This window comes from Neolamprologus brichardi, chromosome 14 (assembly GCF_056152115.1).
Source record: "Neolamprologus brichardi isolate AB-2024 chromosome 14, ASM5615211v1, whole genome shotgun sequence".
Taxonomy (NCBI): domain Eukaryota; kingdom Metazoa; phylum Chordata; class Actinopteri; order Cichliformes; family Cichlidae; genus Neolamprologus; species Neolamprologus brichardi.
The window spans coordinates 1,317,569-1,342,650 of NC_142117.1; the positions used below are offsets into that span (position 1 = coordinate 1,317,569).

At 42.0% G+C, this 25,082-nt stretch overlaps 1 protein-coding gene across 1 annotated transcript in view; it reads left to right on the forward strand.

Annotated features, from left to right (window-relative positions):
• Positions 1-25,082, forward strand: part of LOC148098680 (protein NLRC3-like) — a 321,437-nt gene that overhangs the window by 193,474 nt on the left and 102,881 nt on the right. Inside the window, exon 4 of the mRNA XM_087850563.1 lies at positions 6,255-6,428. Within this exon, the coding sequence (XP_087706689.1) occupies positions 6,255-6,428 (174 nt within the window). The remainder of the gene's footprint in view (positions 1-6,254; positions 6,429-25,082) is intronic.

Consider the following 25,082-nt stretch of genomic DNA (forward strand, 5'->3'; position numbering starts at 1 on the left):
TTAATGAGACTCCATCAGGACAACACTGAGCCACAGTGGTGTTCATGGAAATCAATCAATAAATTCAACTTTACACTGTATTACCAAAGTACTGACTCGTCTGCCTTCACACACATGTAAACTTGAGTGACATCATATTCTGAGTCCACAGCATTCAATATGATGTCAGCCAAGAGTTCAACATATAACAGCTTAAACTGTTCTAAAAAGGTTTTTTCACAGGTTTAAAAGTGTTTACGGGAATTTTTAACGGTTTTTTCAGAAGCACATACGTGAGGTTAGACACAGGAAGCAGCAACAGTGACTGAACACAGCTTTTAGAGGCTAAATTCACATTTTAATAATGAAAGTGGCTTCATGTGTGTGTGTGTGTGTCCATGGTTCCTCCACAGAGTGGACCAGCAGAGCTCAGAGGTTCCCAGTGGTCAGTCTGCCCAGCAGCATCAAACACAGCTGGACTCCATGTTTATGGTCTGTACATGTACAACAACTACTTTATTATTAATATTAATAATAATACATTTATTTATAGGTCCCTTTCACAACACCAAGGACTCTGTGGACTAAATGACCAAAAGAAACAAACTTTGAAATCAGACGGTGCAAATGTGATCACAGGGAAACGTTTTAAACATCGAGGCTTTAAACAAAAACCAAAGTGAAACAGTTTGTAGTCGAGATCAGTGGGAATGAAGCTGAATAACTGTTTCTTCAATAACTTTGAGAAATAAATGACAAATATGATGGAAATTAGGAGCATTAGCACTTACTAATGATGTGAGTCGACACTCTGCTGTATTGAGACGACCACATTAGGTGGTCCTCAACTGTAATGGAAACCAATGGCTCCAGTCGATCTGAGCAGCTACTAATAGAAACGGGGCCATTGATGTGTTTGTGCTTAATAACAGTGAATCACAGGATTTTTACATTACAGTTAAAATCTCATGTTGTTTGTTAAAGTGTGCAGTTCAGGGTGTGTTACTAAAACTGTTGTTTGCTCACTTTCCAAAGACCCAGCCCCCATAAAAAGCAGCCAAACAGCTCTAAGAGTTACACACACACGCATATCTATCAAGTTTACTCTGGTCTAATATACTTGGATTTAGCTTGAAGAATGTTCCTGTACGAGGACTGAAAATGATTTAAAAAGCAGCCAATGTCCAAAGAACAACTTTGACACACCTTCATAAAGCCTGCAGAGCAAAAGAAAAACTAGCTGAAAGTCTGGCTGCTCTTATGAAAAGTACAGAGAAATTATGTGTCGTTCAACACTTGTGCACAATATAAGAGTTTAAATAAATCTGAAGAGTAACTCAAAATCCTACAATCATACTGAGAAAATCATCTACAGCTAACTATCCAAGTGGATTTGTTTAAGACAGCTCCATCTGCTGGTGGCCCTCTGCAGGTGCATGAAAGGGGCGTGTTTATAGTGAAAGTAGTAGAGAAAGTAAACCCCATGGGAAGGAGGGAGGACTCTCAGCAGCTTCCAGCTCATATTCAGACATTTGACTTCTCACTGAAAGCAGCTAGTTTGAGTGTCTGTACCTTAATTAGAAGAGATAACATGGCCATAGTAATTAGAGTTGATTGGGCAATGCTGTCCTTGTAATGTACTTTATGATTTTTATACATCTGTTTGAGGACAAGTCCCAGTTTTTCTGTAGAGCCTCTCAAGTTGGTGACAGCAGTCAAAGTTCACGTGTAAACCAGAGCAACAAATCAGGTCCAAATGTGTTGTTCACAGTGAGTGGGATCATCAGTATGTTGCTATGTTAACATCCTGCAGCAGGATGTGTTTGGTCAGCTGGTTCACATTTCCTCAGGACCTTCTTGATGTGATGTTCTTCTGCTTCCCTGGCTGCTGTGTCTGTGGGGATGGCGTTTGTTCTGTGTTGTAGCGTCCTGATGACGCCCAGTTTGTGCTCCAGTGGATGATGAGAGTCAAACCTTAAATACTGATCTGTATGCGTAAACAGAGTGAACCTTTAAGACCAGTTGTCTGTATGATCAACTCTGTCACCTATAACATCTTCAAGTTTCTGGCTTCGATCATCAACCTGTTGATAGTTCAGCTCTGAACACCAGTGAAATGTTTCTCCCACTGAAATCGCTGCATTCATATGAACAGAATCAACGTTTTGGGACCGTGGAGTTGTGGAGAATGTCTCAGTTAATCAGATAAAGTCAAACTTATAATTGGTGAAGAGATCGTGGATGATATGCCCCTTGATCGTAAAGAAGTGGATGTTGTGTAGACTGAAGTTCAGAGTGGTGGTTCATTCATAAAGTATTCTGTTCCAGCTGCTGGAGGACAACATCATCACTTTTGTGAAGAACGAGCTGAAGAAGATCCAGAAGGCTCTGAATCCAAATAAGCCCCAGTGCTTGGAGTTTCAGAGGGAGGATGATGAGCAGAGGAGCAGCAGAGAGGCATTTGTGAAGATCGCAGTGGACTTCCTGAGGAGAATGAAGCAGGAGGAGCTGGCTGACCGTCTGCAGAGACGTAAGAGGATTTCTTACTTAAGGTTTTAAGCTGTTAGATAAATGAGACACTCATGACACCAGTGTGTTAAGTCATTTCTCAGTGGGTCAGAAAATGTCATCAGCGTTTTGTAAAATATATTTGTTGAAGTTGTATTTTTATTATTATTATTCAGAAGTTCCAGCTGCAGTTTGTCATCGTAACCTTAAATCTGCTCTGAAGAAGAAGTTCCAGTGTGTGTTTGAGGGCATCGCTAAAGCAGGAAACCCAACCCTTCTGAATCAGATCTACACAGAGCTCTACATCACAGAGGGAGGGACTGCAGAGGTCAATGATGAACATGAGGTCAGACAGATTGAAACAGCATCCAGGAAACCAGACAGACCAGAAACAACAATCAGACAAGAAGACATCTTTAAACTCCCACCTGGAAGAGATGAACCAATCAGAACAGTGCTGACAAAGGGAGTGGCTGGCATTGGGAAAACAGTCTTAACACAGAAATACACCCTGGACTGGGCTGAAGACAAAGCCAACCAGGACATCCAGTTCATGTTTCCATTCACTTTCAGAGAGCTGAATGTGCTGAAAGAGGAAAAGTTCAGCTTGGTGGGACTTGTTCATCACTTCTTTACTGAAACCAAAGAAGCAGGAATCTGCAGCTTTGAAGACTTCCAGGTTGTGTTCATCTTTGATGGTCTGGATGAGTGTCGACTTCCTCTGGACTTCCACAGAACTACAATCCTAACTGACCCTAGAAAGTCCACCTCAGTGGATGTGCTGCTGATAAACCTCATCAGGGGGAAACTGCTTCCCTCTGCTCGCCTCTGGATAACCACACGACCTGCAGCAGCCAATCAGATCCCTCCTGACTGTGTTGGCATGGTGACAGAGGTCAGAGGGTTCACTGACACACAGAAGGAGGAGTACTTCGGGAAGAGATTCAGAGATGAGGAGCAGGCCAGCAGGATCATCTCCCACATCAAGACATCACGAAGCCTCCACATCATGTGCCACATCCCAGTCTTCTGCTGGATCACTGCTACAGTTCTGGAGGATGTGCTGGAAACCAGAGAGGGAGGACAGCTGCCCAAGACCCTGACTGAGATGTACATCCACTTCCTGGTGGTTCAGGCCAAAGTGAAGAAGGTCAAGTATGATGGAGGAGCTGAGACAGATCCACACTGGAGTCCAGAGAGCAGGAAGATGATGGAGTCTCTGGGAAAACTGGCTTTTGATCAGCTGCAGAAAGGAAACCTGATCTTCTATGAATCAGACCTGACAGAGTGTGGCATCGATATCAGAGCAGCCTCAGTGTACTCAGGAGTGTTCACACAGATCTTTAAAGAGGAGAGAGGACTGTACCAGGACAAGGTGTTCTGCTTCATCCATCTGAGTGTTCAGGAGTTTCTGGCTGCTCTTCATGTCCATCTGACCTTCATCAACTCTGGAATCAATCTGCTGGAAGAACACCAATCACTTCACCAGACTGCTGTGAAGAAGGCCTTACAGAGTCCAAATGGACACCTGGACTTGTTCCTCCGCTTCCTCCTGGGTCTTTCACTGCAGACCAATCAGACTCTCCTACGAGGTCTGCTGACACAGACAGGAAGTAGCTCACAGACCAATCAGGAAACAGTTCAGTACATCAAGAGGAAGCTCAGTGATAATCTGTCTGCAGAGAAAAGCATCAATCTGTTTCACTGTCTGAATGAACTGAATGATCGTTCTCTAGTGAAGCAGATCCAACAGTCCCTGAGATCAGGACGTCTCTCCACAGATGAACTGTCTCCTGCTCAGTGGTCAGCTCTGGTCTTCATCTTACTGTCATCAGAAAAAGATCTGGATGTGTTTGACCTGCAGAAATACTCTGCTTCAGAGGAGGCTCTTCTGAGGCTGCTGCCAGTGGTCAAAGCCTCCAACAAAGCTCTGTGAGTAAACATGTGATCAGGCTTTTATTTATAACATAAACAGTGTAATGTGTGATGGACCCTTAAAAACTTAAACATATTTTTTTACATGATCATCAGCACTAAATACAGTATATTATAGTTAATGTTTGATAGCAGCAGTAAATGTCAGAGTGTCTTAAACATATCTGGGTGTCAGCTTTTATCAAAGTCATGTCCAGAATCATCCTGTAAGTAAAATTTATTTATACAGCAGCTTTCACAGGTCAAAAACCACAAAGTGCTTTACAATAGAAACAGGCAATAAAAAACACAGAAGATAAAAACATTAAACAGCAAACACTGAACATCATACAGCCTAAAACTAGTTAAAGGCCACTCTGAATACTAGAGTCTGAATAAATGAGTTAGTGAGACCAGTAAAAGCCTTTGACTGGAAGATCTCAGATGTGAGAAGAGCTGTAGGATTTGTAGAAAGTCAGAAATATAGACTGGGACTAAAAGTAAGGACTAAATCTTTAAATAACGCCTAAAATGAACTGGTTACCAGTGTGAAGAGATTAAACTGGAGTAATGTCCAGTCTATTTCATGTGCTGGTTAAAAGCCTCGCAGCATGATTCTGTACTGACTGAAGACGTTCAAAGACTGTGATGGACCCATAGGTGATCAACTCCCTCATTCCTCCTCTGGTCTTATTGCTCTGCATCAGTGCACTGCTCAGCTGAAGATGAGTTCACTTCTATATGTTACAATCTGCCTCACCAGTACAGTTCCAAGGATCTGCAGCTGCTGAATCAATTATATTCCTCGTGTTTTTTCTGGTTTCCTGTTGTTAGATCTGCATGCTTGATTGTTTTTCAATCTCTCCTATGTCGTGCACTTTGATTTCCGACTGTACACAGTCTGTGAACCATGACAATTTGTGACAGAATGCAATGATCAGTGAGGACCCGAGGACACTGACATTTACACTGTGCAGAATGAGACTTGAGACTTTATCTCAGTGCTTTGTGGACGACTGATGGAAGGACTAATCACTATATCTGCTTTAATTGAAATAATTTCCATGAAAATTTCACTGGTTCAGTCTCCCAGAATCTCTCAATCATATCTTGACCTTTTCCTAGAGTAACTAACCCTCACTCACCAGGATATGAGCCAGCCTTCCCTCTCATTGCTACATGCTTACAGTCTTGCCTATCACCTGTTCACAGAATGAGTCATCACTTGTTTTTGTTTAGCATTTAATGAGCAAGTTCCATGTCTTTATATTTACACTGGGAACATTTTTAAACTAAAACGTTTTCTAGCCATAAATAGTAATGCACACTGGCATTTGCCTTTCCTTCAAAGGTTCAACACAAGAAGTGATTTAAATTAATCACAAACAGTTTGTTATCAAATGACAATTTTTCAGATTATGTTTTTATTTTGTTTTTGTTTTTTAGGCTGAGTGTCCCTGTCCTCTCAGACAGAGGCTGTGAAGCTCTGTCCTCTGCTCTCAGCTCCCAGTCCTCTATTCTGAGAGAGCTGCACCTGAGTATCAACAACCTGCAAGATCCAGCATTGGAGTTTCTTTCTGCAGGACTGAGAAGTCCACACTGTAAACTGAATACTCTGAGGTGAGATCAAGTTATGTTGTGCTTTTCATCAATTGACAGAATTAACCAATAAGAAGCCACTAAATGGGAAAAAAGTCAGTTAAACTTCTGTAATAGTTTTATGTTTGTGTCATCTCTTAGTGTTGATTCTTAGTAAAAAAACAGGATTTATTGCGAAATCTAAAAACTCTTTTGTGCACCCTCATTGCAATTTAATAACAGTGTTTGTTTAATGTTTATCTGTCATTTTTCAGACTGAGTCACTGTGAGCTCTCAGAGAGAGGCTTTGAAGCGCTGTCCTCAGCTCTCAGCTCCCAGTCCTCTAGTCTGAGACAGCTGGACCTGAGTAACTCTGACCTGCAGGATTCAGGAGTGAAGTTTCTGTCTGCTGGAGTGAAGAGTCCACGCTGTAAAATGGAAACTCTCAGGTCAGGATTTAAAATGTTCCACTGATGATCATGTTAAACCTGATTTCTATTATTGCAGAAACAGTCAATTGATTTTAAAAAAGTCTGAATGTAGAAATTAGCGTCTGTGGTTTTTAGTGATATTTGTTCACTTTCTGTCTTTCATTTGCAATGAAATGTCCCATCTGCTCCTCTGAGTCCAAATTCTTTATTTTAGCAGTGCTTCATCCACCAAACCTTCTAGTTCGATTCCTGTATTCTGAAGGTTTTTACAGAGCTGTTTGTTCAGATATCAGAATTTGATTTTCAGAAAAATTTAGTAATAAAAATATGATCAATTGATTATTTCTGACTGAAAAGATGAAATATATATTTGGTCATAATGATATGACTCATTGCCTCACTTAAACATAAAATGTAAACAAAAATTCAAAACAATAGATTAATACAAAACAGAATTTGACTGTTGAGCTTAAAGTGAGCTTGAATGTTATTCACTTCCTGTTTTATTTTGGTAGTTATCGTCTCTGGTTTTTACTTTTACTTCCTCCCCCGACATTGTCTACATTAGTTTCAGCTGTAGAAGATTTTATTGACTGTTTGATTTGTCACTTTTTTTAAACTATTATTGTTGACTTATAAACCATTGCTAAAATGTATTTTCATTAAAATACCAAATAATTTATTACTTTATCATCTAATTAGATTATAATTCTGTAAATAGGGGTGATAGTGTGGTCTATGTGGGTTGTCTTCAGGTACTTTTCCTCCCACAGTCCAAGAACATGCATGCAAGGTTAACTGGAGATGTGTGATTGTGAGCATAAATTGTCTGTCTCTGTCTAGCTCTGTGTTTACCTGGCCATAGTTACCATAGTTACTGATGCTGAACCTATAACCTGGTCTGGATCAGGTTATGTTCAGAGTTTTTGTTTAAAATCAACTGAAGTGCCTCGTTTTCACTGATTCTTTCATTTACAGAAAGCTTTAAGTGTGATATAGATTCAGTCATATCTGACTAATGTCAGTGAATGAGGCCCAGCTGTAAAGTCACAGCAGTCACACTGTATGTGTCTCATTGTCACTGGAGTTTAGGCTCCATGCATTCAGCTGGTGCTGCAGAAAAAGTAGAAATGTTTCTGTTTGGTTCTAATGCTGAGTCTCTTTTACAAAGATGGAACTGCAGCTAATCCTGCTCATGTAGCCAGTTAGTAAAAACTCAAGTCACCGTCAGACACAGCAGACATTTACTGATAATCTCACTGTATGTGGTCTTTTAGCACCTCCTACTTGTGAACATCTGGAGTGGTGTTAGTCTGGGTGACGAGTGTAACTGTTGAGTGAGAAAGACTGTGGTCGTGTCCAAATTCATGGGCTGCATCCTCCTGAGGACCCGGCCTTCGCGGTCTACGTAGGCCGGGTCCTCAGAAGGTCAGGTAGGCTGGAAGTAAACGGCCATGGAATTGGACGGTCTAGCCTTCTGATTAGTGTCACCGCTGTCTCGGTGGAGTTTAATAAACTCTGCCGTCTGCTCCTTGCTATCTAAGATATAACAGGACTCTGGCGTAAATTGTTGACCATCTCACACTTCTGTTAAATCAGGTTTTTTTTGACGTTTATTCAATTGTGTAAAAACCAAGGTGGAACCCACCCGGGGGATTCATAAAGTTTTATTTTATCTAATATAATAACTTTAATCTCAGCCAAACCGATTTACTCACAAACAAATAAAACACTGAAAAAAGCCAAACAATAACATTTTTAGGTTGTCTAAGTGACTTATATATTACTTTTAACCTGATTAGCGAAACTCCGCGGTGATCTGAAAATGATGTGCATGGAGTTGTGCCGTTCTCGGCGCTTTCAGTAACCCTGAAGCTCTCGGCTAACTATCGAGCTGGTGGGTAACAGACGTCTCCGAAAACGTCGAAGCACTTTTGCAAATATACAATGTCTTGATAAACCGAGCAGATATTTGAAGTTTACACACTCACATTCTTGCCTGAAAATATGTTAAAAGTTTTGTGACCCAGGAAGATTAATAAGAGTAATTTTAAATCTTAGTAGCGGTCGCCATTACCAGAAACTGGAGTTTGGCTGGGCCGCAATATGAATTCTGGGATATGGTGGGCCACGAAGGACACACCCGACACATCCTTCAAATTCGGGGAAAAGGACGACGCATTTGTCGGCTGCATTCGGAGGAGTCCACGAATTTGGACAGCCTTTGGTGCATCGCTGTGACGTTATTGGTCTACAAATGTGTCCTCAGGAGATTGCAGCCCATAAATTTGGACACACCGAGCCTGCGTGCTGGTAGCACCTTTGCCACAGCTCGGGTGTCGAGGAGAAGCTGAAAAAGAAGGTTTTCTAGTTTGTAAGGAGGAAAAAAACTGAGAGGACTAAGTTAAAGAGAGGCTGGAGAGTAACACAGAGCAGCAATGAATGCTGCTCACACAGTTTAGACAGTTTAGCATCAAATGTTCGAGTGAGTTAGCTCCCAGCTAACTAGCAGAGAAGCTAACTAGCAGAGCAGCTAACTAGCAAACCAGCTAACTGCACCCACAAGCTGTGACTGCGTCTTTCTAACAAGAGCGTCAGACACTCAGACTGGTTTTCTTTGTGGATGATGATTTATTCTCACACTGATCCTTCATGATGATGCTGCCATCCACCCACTGCTCCTAGCAGTGTTGCCAACTCCTCAGTAAGGAAAATTGCTATTGGCTGTCCTAAAAGTTGCTGGAAGTTGCTAAATGATGTCATCACCTAATTTGGATAAATGGTCATGCTAATGTAATTGTAACGTACATTGTAGGAGAGAAAAATAACATCGTGGAAGCGACATAACGTGAGTAAAAAACATCCTGGAATGCACTTAAATAAATAAATCATAGTTCTGTCTGTAACTATTACAACACTCTCACCACATTTGTTAACAATTCTCTCAACAAATGTGTTTTTCCTCGTTCTTTGTTATCCAGCTGAGACTTTGGGTATAAATGTGTCATAAACAGTGTTGGTCAAGTTACTTGAAAAAAGTAATCAGTAATTAATTACTGATTACTTCCCCAAAAAAGTAATCCCGTTACTTTACTGATTACTTATTTTCAAAAGTAATTAATTACTTAGTTACTTAGTTACTTAGTTACTTTTTAAAAACATGATTTACAACCTGAATAGGTGATAAAGCGATAGATCTTTCAGCCCAATTCTACTTTTTCTACATAATCATCATACAAAATGTAATCAAATGGAAAAGTCTCTTTTTAAAACTTGTTTTGTTAGTTTTAATCTTTTACCTTTATGCATGAAGCAAAATTTTAATTATATGCACCATTCTCTGACTTGAAGAAATTAGTTTAACATTTAAACCTATTTTCTGCACATTCCAGCACATAATATATATATATATTGTGTTTACACTCACTCTTTCAGATGCAAGTAAAACACAGCAGAAAATAAATAAAGTCAAAGACTAGCGGTCCTTTTGCTCTATTTTCACCTGTAAAGCAGGAGTAGGGTAGGCGGAGGGTTATCCTGGTGCAGGTGTGCCGCAGCGGTCAGTGGAAGGATACGGCAGTTTCTCTGTGAGTTTCCCATTACGTCGTAGCGCACTCGGTGCTTGCTTGGAAGTTTAGGGGGGGTTTTTTCGCTGTAAAAAGAAGTTTTCTTCCCACGCACAACGGACACTAATGTTTTTGTCACTTTTTATGGAATCAAACTCAAAGTAAGGTCAGTACTTCCACGCTTTAAACGCTGCACGCTCATACTCTCTCCCGCACTCGATATATGATCCATTGTTGATCTGCACACAGCTGTTGTCACGCACGTCGCACTCGCTTACGTCACTGTCATGAGACATTCTCGCAAGAAAATCACGGTTTTAGTAACGCAGTAACGCAGCGTTCCTACGGGAAAGTAACGGTAATCTAATTACCGTTTTTGCAATAGTAATCCCTTACTTTACTCGTTACTTGAAAAAAGTAATCGGATTACAGTAACGCGTTACTTGTAACGCGTTACTGCCCATCTCTGGTCATAAACAGGAGAAAGCAGTGCAGGTTCAATGTAATCAAACCTCAGACTGAGTTCAAAATCATCACCTGTCCCAGATATCACATCAGCACCAGAACCATGATGTGTTTACTCACATTTAAAAAGGTGGAGGTCAGTGTGAATGGACTGTTGTCATTGGTCTGAATGTGCCTCTATAAACATGTGCTCTTCATTATTGATGTTTTCCTAATGAACAGAAAATGAGACTTAATAAAATCCTTCTGACTGTTGTTGGAGCAGGTTGGGTCCTGGGTTTGAGTCCCCCACTGTACCACAGGGGCTTCTAGCTTTGTTTCACAGTGTGTAGAACAACAAATAAAACCAAATCACAAAAAGCTTCAAGTCAAAAACGCATCAAACTTTGAGGGTTTTTCCCAAGGATGAGGAAGCAGACTCGGCCATAAACAGCTGGATATATGAATGGTTACCACAGCAACCACAGCAGTGTGCTCTCAGTATATTTAGTTGTATAAAGGTGTTTGTGGTGTGTTGCAGCTGAAACAGCCTCATGTATGTTGACACAGGGAGAAAATAGTGTGAGAACACTGTTCACAGCAGTCACAGCTCGCTGCCTTCAACAGTCTCTTCCTTCCTTGTTTGGATGTCACTGATATCATCTTCTGCTCTCACACTGACCACCTGTTGAAGCTAACATGCTAACATGGAAGCAGCAGGTATGCCACCTGTGGCAGCTGAGGTCACGTGATCTGAGTGTTTGAACCACGTGTTGGAGCAGCATTACCAAACATCTGCACTTCAGAAGCTCCAAAGTGTGGAAACGTCACTGTGGAGCGTCTCATCCCTATCTAAGAGATTTTCTTGCCTCTGCAAAGCTAAGCTTGCAAACAGCACCATAGTTTGTCATTCCCAACCAATCAGAGCGCTACTTATGTCACGTCACATGACTCGTGTGTTTACCTCTTTGATTAGCACCCAAAGAACTAAAGAAAGGCTAAAAGGACGTTCAGCCAATCAAATCCCTCCTAGGAACAGGAAGTCCAGAGAGGAAATGGAGCAGAGAAGGAGAATCACCAGTTTAAATGTCTGAGTTTTAAACTGGTGACCCTCTAAAGAGGCTTTTATTGACTCTGTTTTCTTTTTCACCATTTAAACTGTTTAATATCAGATTTAGAAATAACTTTTGGACAGTTGTTGTACATTTCCACTAAAATGTGACACAAATAATGACTTTCTGACTTTACTTTGGACTAATCTAACGACTTAGCCTGGCTGTGTTGGACTTGGTGTGGAAGCAGCTCCCAGTTTGAGTTCAGGAGACACACACTCTCTACTTTGAAGATCAGCTTCAAACTTTCCTTTTTGATAAAGCTTATAGTTCGAGCTGGATCAGGTGACCCTGAACCATCCCTTAGTTATGCTGCTATAGGCTCAGGCTGTTGATGATGCTCTGTTTTCTTCTCCACTCCCCTCTTTTCACTCCTGATGCTTTTATATGTCACGACTGTCCTTAACTTTTGTGTCTCTCTGAGCTCATCTCTTCTCTTTCCCCTCACCCTACAACCAGTCATGGTAGATTTTTTTTGAAGCTGAGCTTTCATACATGATGAATTGCTCTCTTCAGTTGTGTGTCTTCCCTGCTGCCTTTAAAACGGCGGTGGTGAAGCCCCTTCTGAAGAAGAGCAATTTGGATTGTAATGATTTTAATACAGACCTGTATCCAACTCACCATTTTTAAGTAAAATTTTAGAAAAACTTGTTTTTACTCAGATTAATGACTTTCTCAATGATAGACAGATCCTGGAGATATTCCAGTCTGGATTTAGGGTGAACCACAGCACAGAGACTGCTCTCCTAAAGGTTTTAAATGATCTTAGATGTAACTGGGACTCCCAAAAGCTCTCAGTCCTGGTGCTACTGGATCTAAGCGCAGCCTTTGATACAGTAGACCACGCTATTCTTTTAAACAGACTGAAACACATGGTGGGCCTCTCTGGTGCTGTACACAACTGGTTCACTTCCTGTCTCTCAGACAGAACTTTTATGGTGAGTATGGATACATGCTCCTCTAAGATCCATAGAATGACATGTGGTGTGCCTCAGGGGTCGGTTTTAGGCCCTGTACTTTTTAATTTGTATATGCTCCCTCTCAGCGGTGTCATCAGGAGGCATGGAGTGAACTTCCACAGTTACGCTGACGACACTCAGCTGTACATCTCCGTGTCTCCTGATGACACCAGACCAATGGATGCCCTTTTTAACTGTATTTTAGATATAAGATCTTGGATGGCAGAAAACGTTTTACAGCTTAACCAGGACAAACCTGAAGTTTTAATCGTCGGTCCTGAGGCTCAGAGAGAGAAACTCTTGTCTAAATTACAGGCATCTTCACTATGTCCTTCACTACAAGTGAAAAACCTGGGTGTTGTTTTAGACTCTGAGCTTGGTTTTATCCCACATATTAAACATGTAACCAAAATTGGATTTTATCATCTAAAGAATATAGCCAGAGTCCGCCCTATTCTGTCTCGGGCCAACACGGAGATGCTGATGCATGCTTTTATTACCAGTCGCATTGATTACTGCCCTGCTCTCTGGTCTCCCCAAAAAGAATATTTCACCTTTACAACTTTTACAAAACTCTGCAGCTCGTGTGCTGACGAAGACCAGAGGGCGGGCCCACATTACACCGGTTTTAGAATCGCTGCATTGGCTCCCCGTGTGTTTCAGGATCGATTTTCAAGTTCTTTTATTGGTTTTTAAATGTCTTAATGGTCTTGGGTCTTCTTATCTCTCAGATCTGCTTTTACCATATGAACCCTCGCGGACCCTGAGGTCCTCTGGTACTGGCCTTTTGATTGTCCCTAAAGTCAGGACACATGCTCACGGAGAGGCAGCGTTTCAGTGGTATGGTCCTCGTCTGTGGAACACCCTGCCGGAGGAGCTCAGGGCCGCAGAGAACGTACATGTTTTTAAGAACAGGCTCAAGACCACCTTTTTAGTTTAGCTTTTACTTAACGTTTATTTTTTTTATGCTTATTTATTCTATCCTGTTATTCTATTTATATTATTAATTTAGGTTTTACCTAATATTTATTGATTTTATTCTTATTCATTTTTTATCTTCTTACTCTATTTATATTTATACTGTATCCCATTCTTATTTATTTTATTTATTTTATTCTGTATATACTCTTATTAGGTCATATCTCCAGTGTTTCCTCGGAGGGCGCTCTCTGCACCGGGGTTGTGATCGACCGTGGCTGCTGGGGCTCTGTGGGTCTTCTCAACCTGGCTGGGGGGCTTCTTTGCCTCCCTCCTACTGTGTGCCCAGCCTGGAGGCTGTAAAGCACTTTGTGCTACATCTTTGTATGAAAAGTGCTTTATAAATAAAGATTGATTGATTGATAGACTCTCCTCCGGGAGCATGTTTTCACTGGGAGGATCTTTGTGTCAAAGGGAGTTCTTCCTTCCCACCATCACCAAGTGCTGCTCACAGTGGATTGTCTGGTTTTTGGGACTTTCTCTCTAATATTGGAGGCTGTTACCTTACTCTGTTAAACAGCTTCAGACGACTGTTGTTGTCTGTTGGGAATTGTCACTTTTAAATAAAGTTACATTGAATGGATGTAAATGGATAGATGTTATTGTGACAAACAGAAAATGATCTTTAAAAGATTGATTGTTGTTTTGTGTGTCTGCAGTCTGTCAGGCTGTCTGATCACAGAGGAAGGCTGTACTTCTCTGGCCTCAGCTCTGAGCTCCAACCCCTCCCATCTGAGAGAGCTGGACCTGAGCTACAATCATCCAGGTCCCTCAGGAATTAAGCTGCTCTCGTCTGGACTGAAGGATCCAGGCTGGAGACTGGACACTCTCAGGTATGGAGAGAATGTCTGATAGAGGAGGACGAGCTGGAAACATTTCCTGTGTCCTTCACTCACTTCCTGTTTGTTTCCTGCAGATGAGACATGAACAATCACACATGCAGGAATATTTTCAGGGACAGACAGACTAGTCTAGCTGGATAGTACGTAGGGGGTCTCCAAGGAGTCTGTTTGCAGTAACATTAATGATAACTGATAAGTCATGTTGAGAGTTTCATTAAAAGTAGACCTACAGTTAGGTCCATAAATATTTGGACAGAGACAACATTTTGTAACTTTAAATACACTTTATTAGGTCACCGGTTTACCTGAGATAGTGGTCACTGTGTACCTAATAAAGTGTCAGCCATGTGTATGTTTCCCATGCTGTATGTCCACAGTCACAGTGACAGTCAGTGACACTGACAGAAGGATGAAACAAGGCTGTGAATCATTTCAGTCTTTGTGTGTGATAAAGAGGCAGACAGGAGCAGCTAACATCACCATCATTTTCCTGTATGAATCGCTGTTACAATGAAAAATTTCACTTACATATATCATATAGGAAACACACACATTGATATACACTAAATATTTATTTCATTTCTCTTTTTTTTGTGTTGCCAATTTATGCACCTGCTTGTTACAGTTATTGAACACTTTCTGTAAATCCAGTCAACTGCATTTCACTTCTCAAATATCACTGTGTGTGTCTCCTATATGATATATTTAACTGACATTTTTTATTGTGACAACCAACGATTTGTACAGGAAAATAATTACTTTTCACAATGTTGCCCAAACTTTTCATCCCACTGTATTAGTATGTTTTGTCATTAGTATAATATGAAATAAATTCTACTTGTGTCAAGTCGGGTGCCAATATTTGCTGTGTAGTAGAACAGAGACATTTGTCATTATAAATGTTTATTGGAAAAATATATAAATTCAGTAACAAAAACATTAAACATTAATATATGAAGTTTAACTATTTACAGAGAGACAGGAATAAAAAGGACCCAGCTTGGAGTGGAAGAGCCTCAGGGAGAAGGAGGAGAAAAATAAGAACATTGTTTCTGCCCTGGAGAGCTGCTGCCTCATCAGAAAACTACTGATCATTAGGGTCCAATGTTTCCAAATTTAACACAGCTGTGCTGTTTTCAAAGGCTAATTTATAAATTTGAAATTTCACGAATTCTCGTGTCTGAGGCGGCATGCTCTCCAGAGCAGGAACAAGGCCGAGGAGGAAATGTTCTGTTGGAGACGGGCGTGGCCTCTTTAGGGACTCCAGGATGGCCAGCTCCACCGTCCTGGGACCCGTCCCTCGCCCGCCTTCGAGCTGTCCTCCTCTGTGGGCCTGTAAAACACAGCACAAAACAACACAAAGTAATGAGAAGGCTGCTACTAGATTTTCATTTTCAAAATTGAAAAAAACAGGATATAAACAGATTGGTTGTAGATATTTAGTAAAGGTGATCACAAGGGAATCCAAGCAAGTAAAAAGCTGTCAGTGCTTGATGTTCATACCTGTGGGTGCAGCAGGAGCTGAGGGACCAGGGACTGGGGAGCCAGGAGAAGAGACAGGGGATGCTCTGCTGCATGATTACTTGACTCTATCAAGACAATATTAAATGTTAACAGGTTGAAGACAATAGTCATAGAGAATATTATATTATTATACACTTATATACTTATTATACACAGTGGTCTCTCATTTATTGCAGCACATGAACAGTAGTCACAGTTCTCACAAGTTGATTCTCAAAGTTCAAACCTTTGTCGATTTTAAAACGTAAAAGTATTATGCCGCGCTTTTTCTCCGTCTGCGGCGCCACTTTTGTGCGCCTTTTTTGCTCCCGGTGCAGGTGTGTATTTCCGAATGAGGGTCATAGTTATGAGTGTTTTTGTGCTGTTTTTTTCTATTGGACGTGATGGTTATCAAAACCAAACATGATAAGTTTGGCAAGCGCAGGAGACACGACACGACCCTGGTCCTCGGGGGAGAAGTTCTCCACGGTCCGCACCATATTGCCGCTTGTCTCCCGCGGGGTGAGGAAGGGGTCCAGAAACCCCATGACCGCGAAGAACTTCCATCTTCTCCCCGATCCTGCTGCAGACCCACTCCTCTTCTCCTTCTCTGTCTTCTTCTCCTTATTATAAGTGTCCCTGAGGCTCTTCCACTTTCTCCTGCAGATGTCCTCTGAATAAACGCATTATCTTGTTAGCAGAAAGGTATTTGTACATCAGTGGGAAAATAGCGGGACAGTAGGTGGGCTTGCTAGCTTTTGCGCAGGTTCATCGGGTCAGTCTGAAAATTAAAAAGAAGGAGGAATGAACTTACCAGGTTGCCCGATCTCCTCACTTATGTGTCTCCAAGCTAGGTCCTTTTTATTCCTGTCTCGGTAGAAGTAGTAGCTAGCATCATATAGCTCTGGTGATTAGCCACGGCACTGATGAGCTTTTCCTCCATACTGAATGAAGAATGAAGGGCTTTGGCTGGATCTGCCCCTTTGACCTAGGTCAGAGCCACGTCACCAGGCTCCTGATTAGTTGTCGCGGCGCGATTTGACGCTGGAGTTTAGATTTTTCCAACTCCAACTTCTATGCGTTTGCACCTTTCGTCCACACGTAAACGCCGTTTTTGGTCACTGAAAACGGAGATTTTTAAAAACTCCGGCCAGGGTGGATATTTTCTAAAACTCAGTTTTTGCATTTACGTGTGGACGAGAAAAACGCAGAAAACGCAGAAAACGCAGCGTCAAAGGTGTGCGCCTTTTTTGACGTCACACTGTGCGCCACATTATTGTTTCGGTGAAATGAATTTCTACAATACTGTTACTGTTAATTGTCTCTGCAGTGTTTAAATGCTTACATACACACACAGTTACTGTCCCTCCACACATACGACTCGGTTCTGCTTCTATGCCCCATCCTTGTTTACTATTTCCCACCGAGGCTTCTAGACTTCTGATTGGCCAACATTTCTACACGGTTAGGAATATAGCGCCACCTGCTGCTTTGGCATGTTCCTAGCAGCGTTTTCCTTCATTTCTGCCTTTACGTGTGGACGGGATTATTTTTTAAAACGAAAACAGAAAATCTCAGTTTTCAAAAATACCGTGTACGTGTGGACGTAGCCTTAGTAGTCTGTAAAGACTCTGTGTGCCTTCCAGAGTGCTCCGGCATGCACACACACCTTAAGGTCATGAGAGAGGTCGTACCTTCTCTTACTGATTTATGGTTTAGGAGGACACCTACTCTGTATCTGGTTAAGTATAAGAGCCCTTTGTTAGGGGGACCGCTGGACTCTTAGCACCAGCTTTGGGGTCACAGGGTCACATCTGGAACACACACACACACACACACACACACACACACACACACACACACACACATACCTACACTATGCACAGACTGGTACTCTTTGTTCATACCTGTGTAAGACGTCATATGTTAATGAACTTATGCATATTCATGTAACCTCAATAAAGAGCAGTGTTACGAGGGAGCAGACGAGAGCGACTGAGGTCAAGTGAAGGAACGGCGCTGTCACAGTTCTCTCCCTCATGAATTGTCTGGTTCCAGCGGTGGGTCTGTGCTAGACGACCCATCACCAGCTTTTTCCAGCTTTTTCCACTGGTTACCAGTACGTGGTAGAATCCACTTCCAGATCTTGTTGTTTGTCTTTAAATCTCTGAATGGATTGGCTCCATCTTATCTCTCTTTAACAAAATAATCCAAGTCGAGCCCTCAGGTCTGCAGATAAGTAGCTTCTGACCAGAACTAGACGTAAAAACAGAGGTGAGCTTTATCGATCGCTGCAGACAAACTCTGGAACAGTCGCCCTTCACATCAGGTCGTCACCAACACTCGACATTTTTAAAACCCGGTTGGAAACACATTTGTACTCTGTAGCTTTCAATTCTGACGAGTCTTTATAGTAATTACTGTGTATGTTTCCTATTTTCTCTCTACTCTGTGCAGCACTTTGGCTCAACCTGTTTTTAAATGTGCTGATAAATAAATGTAGATTTCTTTGAATAAAACAGTGGAGCCGAGCTTTGAGCTCAGTGTGTAACAGTGTGTGTATGAGAGCCATGTAATGTCCATGTGTGCATGCTGACTGTGCTGCTCTGACCCCCCTCCTCCTTTCAGGGTGGAGCCTGCTGGAGTCCGATGGTTGACACCAGGTCTGAGGAAGTGTAAGTGTGTTTTTAATGGGATTCATGAAAACAAAGCAGCACACATTCAACCATCTTCATCATGTCAGGAGTCATCATCAAAGTGTCAATCAATGAACAGATGATGGATCAATAACTGCAGCTGGATTGTGTTTGTTCTCTCCATCAGATTCCTGTCAACTCACAATCGACACAAACACAGTGAACACAAAGCTCCAACTGTCTGACAACAACAGGAAGGTGACACATGTGTGGGAGGTTCAGTCATATCCTGATCATCCAGACAGATTTGTTTACTGGGATCAGCTGCTGTGTAGAGATGGTCTGACTGGTCGCTGTTACTGGGAGGTCGAGTGGAGAGGAAACGTTTGTATATCAGTGAGTTACAGAAGCATCGGAAGGAAAGGACGCAGTGACTGTTTGTTTGGATTCAATGATCAGTCCTGGAGTCTGTACTGCTCTGATGATGGTCCTCGTTATGTCAGGCACAATAACATACAAACATACATCTCCTCCTCCTCCTCCTCCTCCTCCTCCTCCTCTGTCTCTAACAGAGCAGCAGTGTATGTGGACTGTCCTGCTGGCACTCTGTCCTTCTACAGAGTCTCCTCTGACACTCTGATCCACCTCCACACCTTCAACACCACATTCACTCAAACTCTTTATCCTGGGTTTAGGGTCTTGTTTCCTGGTGCCTCAGTGTCCCTGTGCTGAGTGGGGTGTAAAGAGTGTCTCCTGTTACAGAAACACTCTGACTGTTGAACAGATAGTTCAGTCTGTACATGTCTGTCTCTTTCACTCACAAACACGTTTTCAGATTCATGGATTCAATCAGTTGATGTTTGAAACTCTTCTAAATGATTCCTTGTAAACTTCTTCCTCTTCAGTCACAAACAAACAGGAAGTGATGTCACATGTGTTCCTGTCCACACAGCAGAATGAGTCTATTGCTGACAGTGATGTACAAACAGAGTGAGCATTTCTGAGGCCCAAAATAAACTGAGTAGTTCACTGAATGAACAATGGACTGTGAGCTCAGTTCCTTCATCATTAGTATGGATTATATATGTATATGTATTATATTAGTATCATATATATCAGGTGCTGCTGCTGCTGGTTTCAGTCATTGTGCAAATGTGCTGTTTGTAAGGTTGTAAAGCTGCAGTCAGCTGAGACTGAAGAAGTCACCTGATCAGTGAGCAAACATTTGTGAAAACGTCCAGATGAACAGAATCAACCTTTTGGGATCAGCCAGCAATGCAGCATCATTGTTGTTCAGGTTCAGAGGTTTGCAGGAATGAACTGATGACCAGAAACAGCTGCAAAGTCCAATAAAATACCAGCTGGAGTTCAGCTGCATTTGAAGAAGTCAAAGAAAAGTAAGGATGGCAAAGGGCGATGTTTTCTTCCAAAGAACTGAAAACATGGTCGACGCCTCATTAGAAGAATAATCTGGACATTTGTGAGGAACTCTAACCAAGAAAGCAACACAAGAAAGCAACGTCAAACAGATCCAACAGACAGTTTCATGACTGGAAGTGTTGAGTGTAAAAATGCTACATTGCATTATTGCATCCTCTCACCACAGGAGGTGCTGTTGGCACCACTGATTGCTGATCAGCTGTTCTCTGATGATCTGATTGATACTGTGAATAACGGGACTCACTGAACTCTGTGACACAGTGAAGATTACAGAGTTTAACTTCAACATCTGACTGATGTCACACAGACAGAAGGATGAACCAGTGAGGCACAGAACACAGTTACTGGAGATACTGGATCAGCTCCATGTGAACCTCTGATGGAGAAGCTGCTGAGCCAGAGAAACATCAGGACATGACAGGCAGCTGCACTTATCTAACAACATGTAGCAGAGCTGATCTATGTTAGAGGATCTATCACAGCAGCTGAAGCCAAAGTCCAACACTGGATAGCAGCTGAGCCTGTGCTGAGTGTAGTGTTACAGGAAAAGGGCAGAAACACTGACACTGGTAGCTCACAGTGATGCTGACTGGGGCACAGAGCTGAATGATGCAGCATCAGGACACTGTTTCAGTCTGACTGACAGAGAAACCTGTAGCTGTATCTACATGTGAGGCAGAGGCTACACAAGCAGCTTTCTATGTTTCACAGTGACTGAGATCTTCAGTGGGGGTGGACATGCTCCTGTACAGACCTCTGAGGAGAACCAAGGTGCAGTCAAAGAGTCCAGTCTGTCCTCACAGATGTGAACATGTGGTTTCATCAGGTCTGCTGTCAGCTAGCAGGCTCACATCAGAATCACTGTTCCTGAAAAACACAGTCTGTGTGACATCATCAGTCAGCTGATCGTCCCAGATCTGAATGGTTTCTGTCTCTACTGAGGAAGTCAGAGAATATCACTGAGGTGTGGATCAGGTCTGAGTGAGCTGTGGAGGGACAGCTTTAAACAGTCCACAGGTCTCACGTCCTGCTCAGTCTGGTAGCAGATACCTCGTATTGTTCCAGATGTGCTGACATCACCAGCAGCAGCAGCACAGCTGTGTGATACGATGAATCTCAGTTATTGATCCAACACACAGTAAATACAAAGATCAGGATTTCTGAGAGGAATCATTATGAGTCTGAACACATGATCACTGAATGTTAGTCTCCACAATAATAAGCTAACACAAGCAAACACAGCTTTCAGCTCTTATTTTGAAACTGGCTTATTTAGAGAGCTGTGATGTGAGCGTGCCTGGCTCTGAGGCACTTGGGTCAGCCTCTGTTGTTTAGAAGTGTTACAGACTGTGAATGACACAGACCTGTCAGTTTTCATGTTTGTCTGTAACACAGCTCAGGGGCTCCATGCTGAACGCATCCATCCAGTGTTATTGATCCAGTACTTATACCAGCATTGGGATCAATACTACAATACACAATCACATGTGTCCACGTGATGTGTTTGAAGAGCAATAAGATGTCTCTGTATGAGGAGGCGGGGTCACAGGAGGTTCACAGAAACTCTGCAGCAGCATCATCAGCTCACATGGAAACTTTGATGATTCACTTCTGTGGTGTTTTTACAGAAACACGTCACAAAATTAGCTCCACCTGTTTTGTGAGCTTTGAGTTTCTTGTCTTCATTCTGGATTCTTGTGTTGCTGTTTTTACACACAGCAGATATTTCCTGGTTGCTTCCTTGATGACCACATGAAGCTTTCTGAAGCTTGGATTGAAGACGCTTCATTACTCAAAGCTTTCCAACACAGGCCTCTGTGCTGCCATCTGGTGGACAAACATATGAAGTGCAGCGTGAAGCTACAAATTAAACTGCTTCTGCTACGTTTATATATAACATACTATAACCTATATAACTATATGTATAGTGTATTATGTAGGTTTTAGAGCTGGGGGTAGAATTGCTGATGGCCTGGTTGTTATTTATGTTCCCCATGGTTCACCAGCTCTCACACAACATCAGCACCAATGATCCACGTCCTTATAAACCTCTGAATCAGGTCCTGAAGCTGTGACGTCCTGAGTGAAGACCTCACTGATCACATGACTCTGGTCACCTGGACTCAGTGTTTCTGAAGCAGTGTGCTGGGTTTTTAAAAATACGTGGCTGCTGCCTGATGTTGGGCCCACAGAGGAAGACGACTCACTCACTCTTCTTCACTTCCTCCTTAAACATGTGGAAGGAGAGCAAAGTGCTGCCAGACTCTTATTTCTGACAGGAACAGAAGAAACCACAGCAAACTGTTCCAGTTCTTCATCTTCATCACAATCTTTTTATTTCTGATGGTGTCTTCAGTCTGAGGGTTTGAAGTTTCCATGTCTGTGTGATGTGTGGTGTGAAGGCTGCTGGTTAAACTGGGACTCACTGTTTAAAGCACTGAGTGCTCATAGAGAGATGCTCCATGAGTCCCTGTACAGACTACAAACATGGTGGAAACTTAGCTTTGATATCCACACACTTTCGTTTCATGCACATTTGTACCTTTCAATTGTGTCTGTCTGTGCGTGATGCAAATAAAACTTTGAAAAGAATGAAATGATATCATATATTTATTATTGGCCTACATTTGTACAAAATTCCAAATTATATACACAAAGTCATAGAAATCACCATCCCTGTTCATCATGATTTTAATATTCTCTTTTTCCATAACAATGAAATACGTCTTGGACAGATATGACACATCAATAGTTCATCAGTGTTGTCACATCACATCCTGTAAGCAGAGTCTGTCTGTGTCTATTCTCTGGAAATGAATATTTCCAGCCAATATAGGCGATCCATCAACATGGAGAGTTGGTAGTTATATACAGTCTTTATAAGTGTGGTTAATCTAATGAACATTTGTAAGGAGATGGCAGTTACTGTGAATTCACAGCAGTTACACAGTGATTAGTAATAAACAGCCAGTGAGAGTGAGTGGATTGAAGAAAGTCAGTGACTCAGGTGTGTCGATTGGTTTGTCATCTGTTGTTGAGTCTGCAGGAGACGTAGAAATCTTTTATTTTAAATCTTAGTTAGGAAGATTCCTGTTGTAAAACAAGCACTTTGTGTGAGAAATGCAAGAAGTACATCTGCAGAAAGCACACAGTTACATTCTGTCCATCATGTGGACAAAACTGAAAATGTTGAACATTGAAAAACTGAGAACGTTGGGCAAGTTCAACAGAAATGTGTTTGTAAGAACGAAAAACCAAATTGTTCCTACAATAGTTATGGAAAGTCTAACTGTTGTATGTCTGTGTTCTACATGTTGATCTGATGGAAAATAAAGTTGCTATTGTTTTATTGCAGTTTCTTGACAATTCTGAGTGGATTTACACAGTACAGGTCAAAATGACCTGCAACAAAATCAATGTCACTTTTTTGTTTGTCAACATAATACAAGCGTTAATTTCCAACACTTGCATATCATCTTCAACTTGTAGCAGATCCACTATCACACAGCAGCTGGAGCAGTCTCCAATGGAGGTCAGTCCACTGCTGCCACCTGTGGCCAAATACCACAGCCTACTACTAGATTAACTTGTGACACATCTGCACCTACTGCTATGATCACATTGAGTAGAGGCTGAATGGCTGCACTTACCCCTGGTACATCCACATCTACCCACAAACATGTTGAAAGATGCAATCCCAGCAATGTGGATTGTCAACACTAAAAACAATCAGTAAGCAAAGACAACAGGGATCAATTTTCTCTGTTTATTTAGCAACCACAACATTTGTAGTCGCATTCTGCCGAGGGGAAGTCCAAACACACTGTGTGGTACCACTTTCCACAGAAGGTGCATTCAATCTGCAAGAAAAATGAGATTGTCAGAGTCATTCATCTGAAGTCAGGCTCTTGAGTAAAGCAACTAAACATGTTACAGTGTGCAGATACTGCATATTTCTGTGCAACAGTCTTATCTGTGTATCACTTGATGTTTCCATGCGTCCTTTAGGTGCATGGTGAACAAGGGTGGTGATTATTATGACTTTGTGTGTATAATTTGGCATTTTGAACAAATGTAGGCTGATAGTACATACATGATATCATTTCGTTCTTTTCAAAGGTTTATTTGCATGACGCACAAACAGACACAATTGAAAGGTACAAATGTGCATGAAACGAATTCAAACGTGCTGCAGATGTGTGTCACAGGTTGATCTGGCTGTAGGCTGTGGCACTTGGCCAGAGGTGGCGCTGGTTGACTCGAGTCCATGTTAGTGCACAAAGTAAACTGCTCGCTTTAGTTGTGAAGCAAAAACGCTGAAACCGGAGAAATAAAACGTGCGAGGGGAACGATAACGACAGTCTCCCGATCGTTTACTCTTGCTGTCCTGTGAACAACATCGGCGTGGTGTTAATTGTTTGCTGTTTTCGCGATCGCGTCGCGCATGAGGATATCACCAGGTAAACTTTTTTAAACATTTTGTTGTTCAACAGCATCAAGACTGACGGAGTGTGTTTGAGATAACCTCACAAGTGTCACAGGTGACACATTTGGCATTTTTTTGCTGGTTTGTCGGTAGCAGCTCCTGAAACGCAAGACTGCCACACATCTGTTCGACCAACGCCAGTTGATCTAAACGCCAGTAGATCTGGAACACCTGCGTGGTTTCCATCCCGGAAGAGAAATTCCTCTCCTGTTTCAGATAAGGACCATTCGCCTGCGTGTGGCTGTACTGTGGGATTATGGGACTGTGGGATTATGGGACTGTGGGATTATGGGACTGTGGGATTATGGGACTGTGGGATTATGGGACTGTGGGATTATGGGACTGTGGGATTATGGGACTGTGGGATTATGGGACTGTGGGAGGGTAATTTTAGCATATGGAAAACATTTTTTTAGCTTTGTTTTAATAGTGTATAGTTATTTCTGCCAGCAGGGTTTTTAGCGCATTGAGAACACTCTTTTTATTGTATACGGGGGATTTTAACTTGTATTTGTGATTCTGGCTGTGTGTGTTTTATGGAAATAAATGGTGTGTGTTCAAAGCCAGCTTAGTTTCTGTGCCCTGAGCGCTGACCCGCTCACTCCCCTTCCTCTTGTATGTGAACGGACTTGGAGGTGAAGATTTAGGTCCACCAGTCTTAGCGGCTACAGAGTCCCTTCTCAGTTTAATGATCTTCATTGTTGCC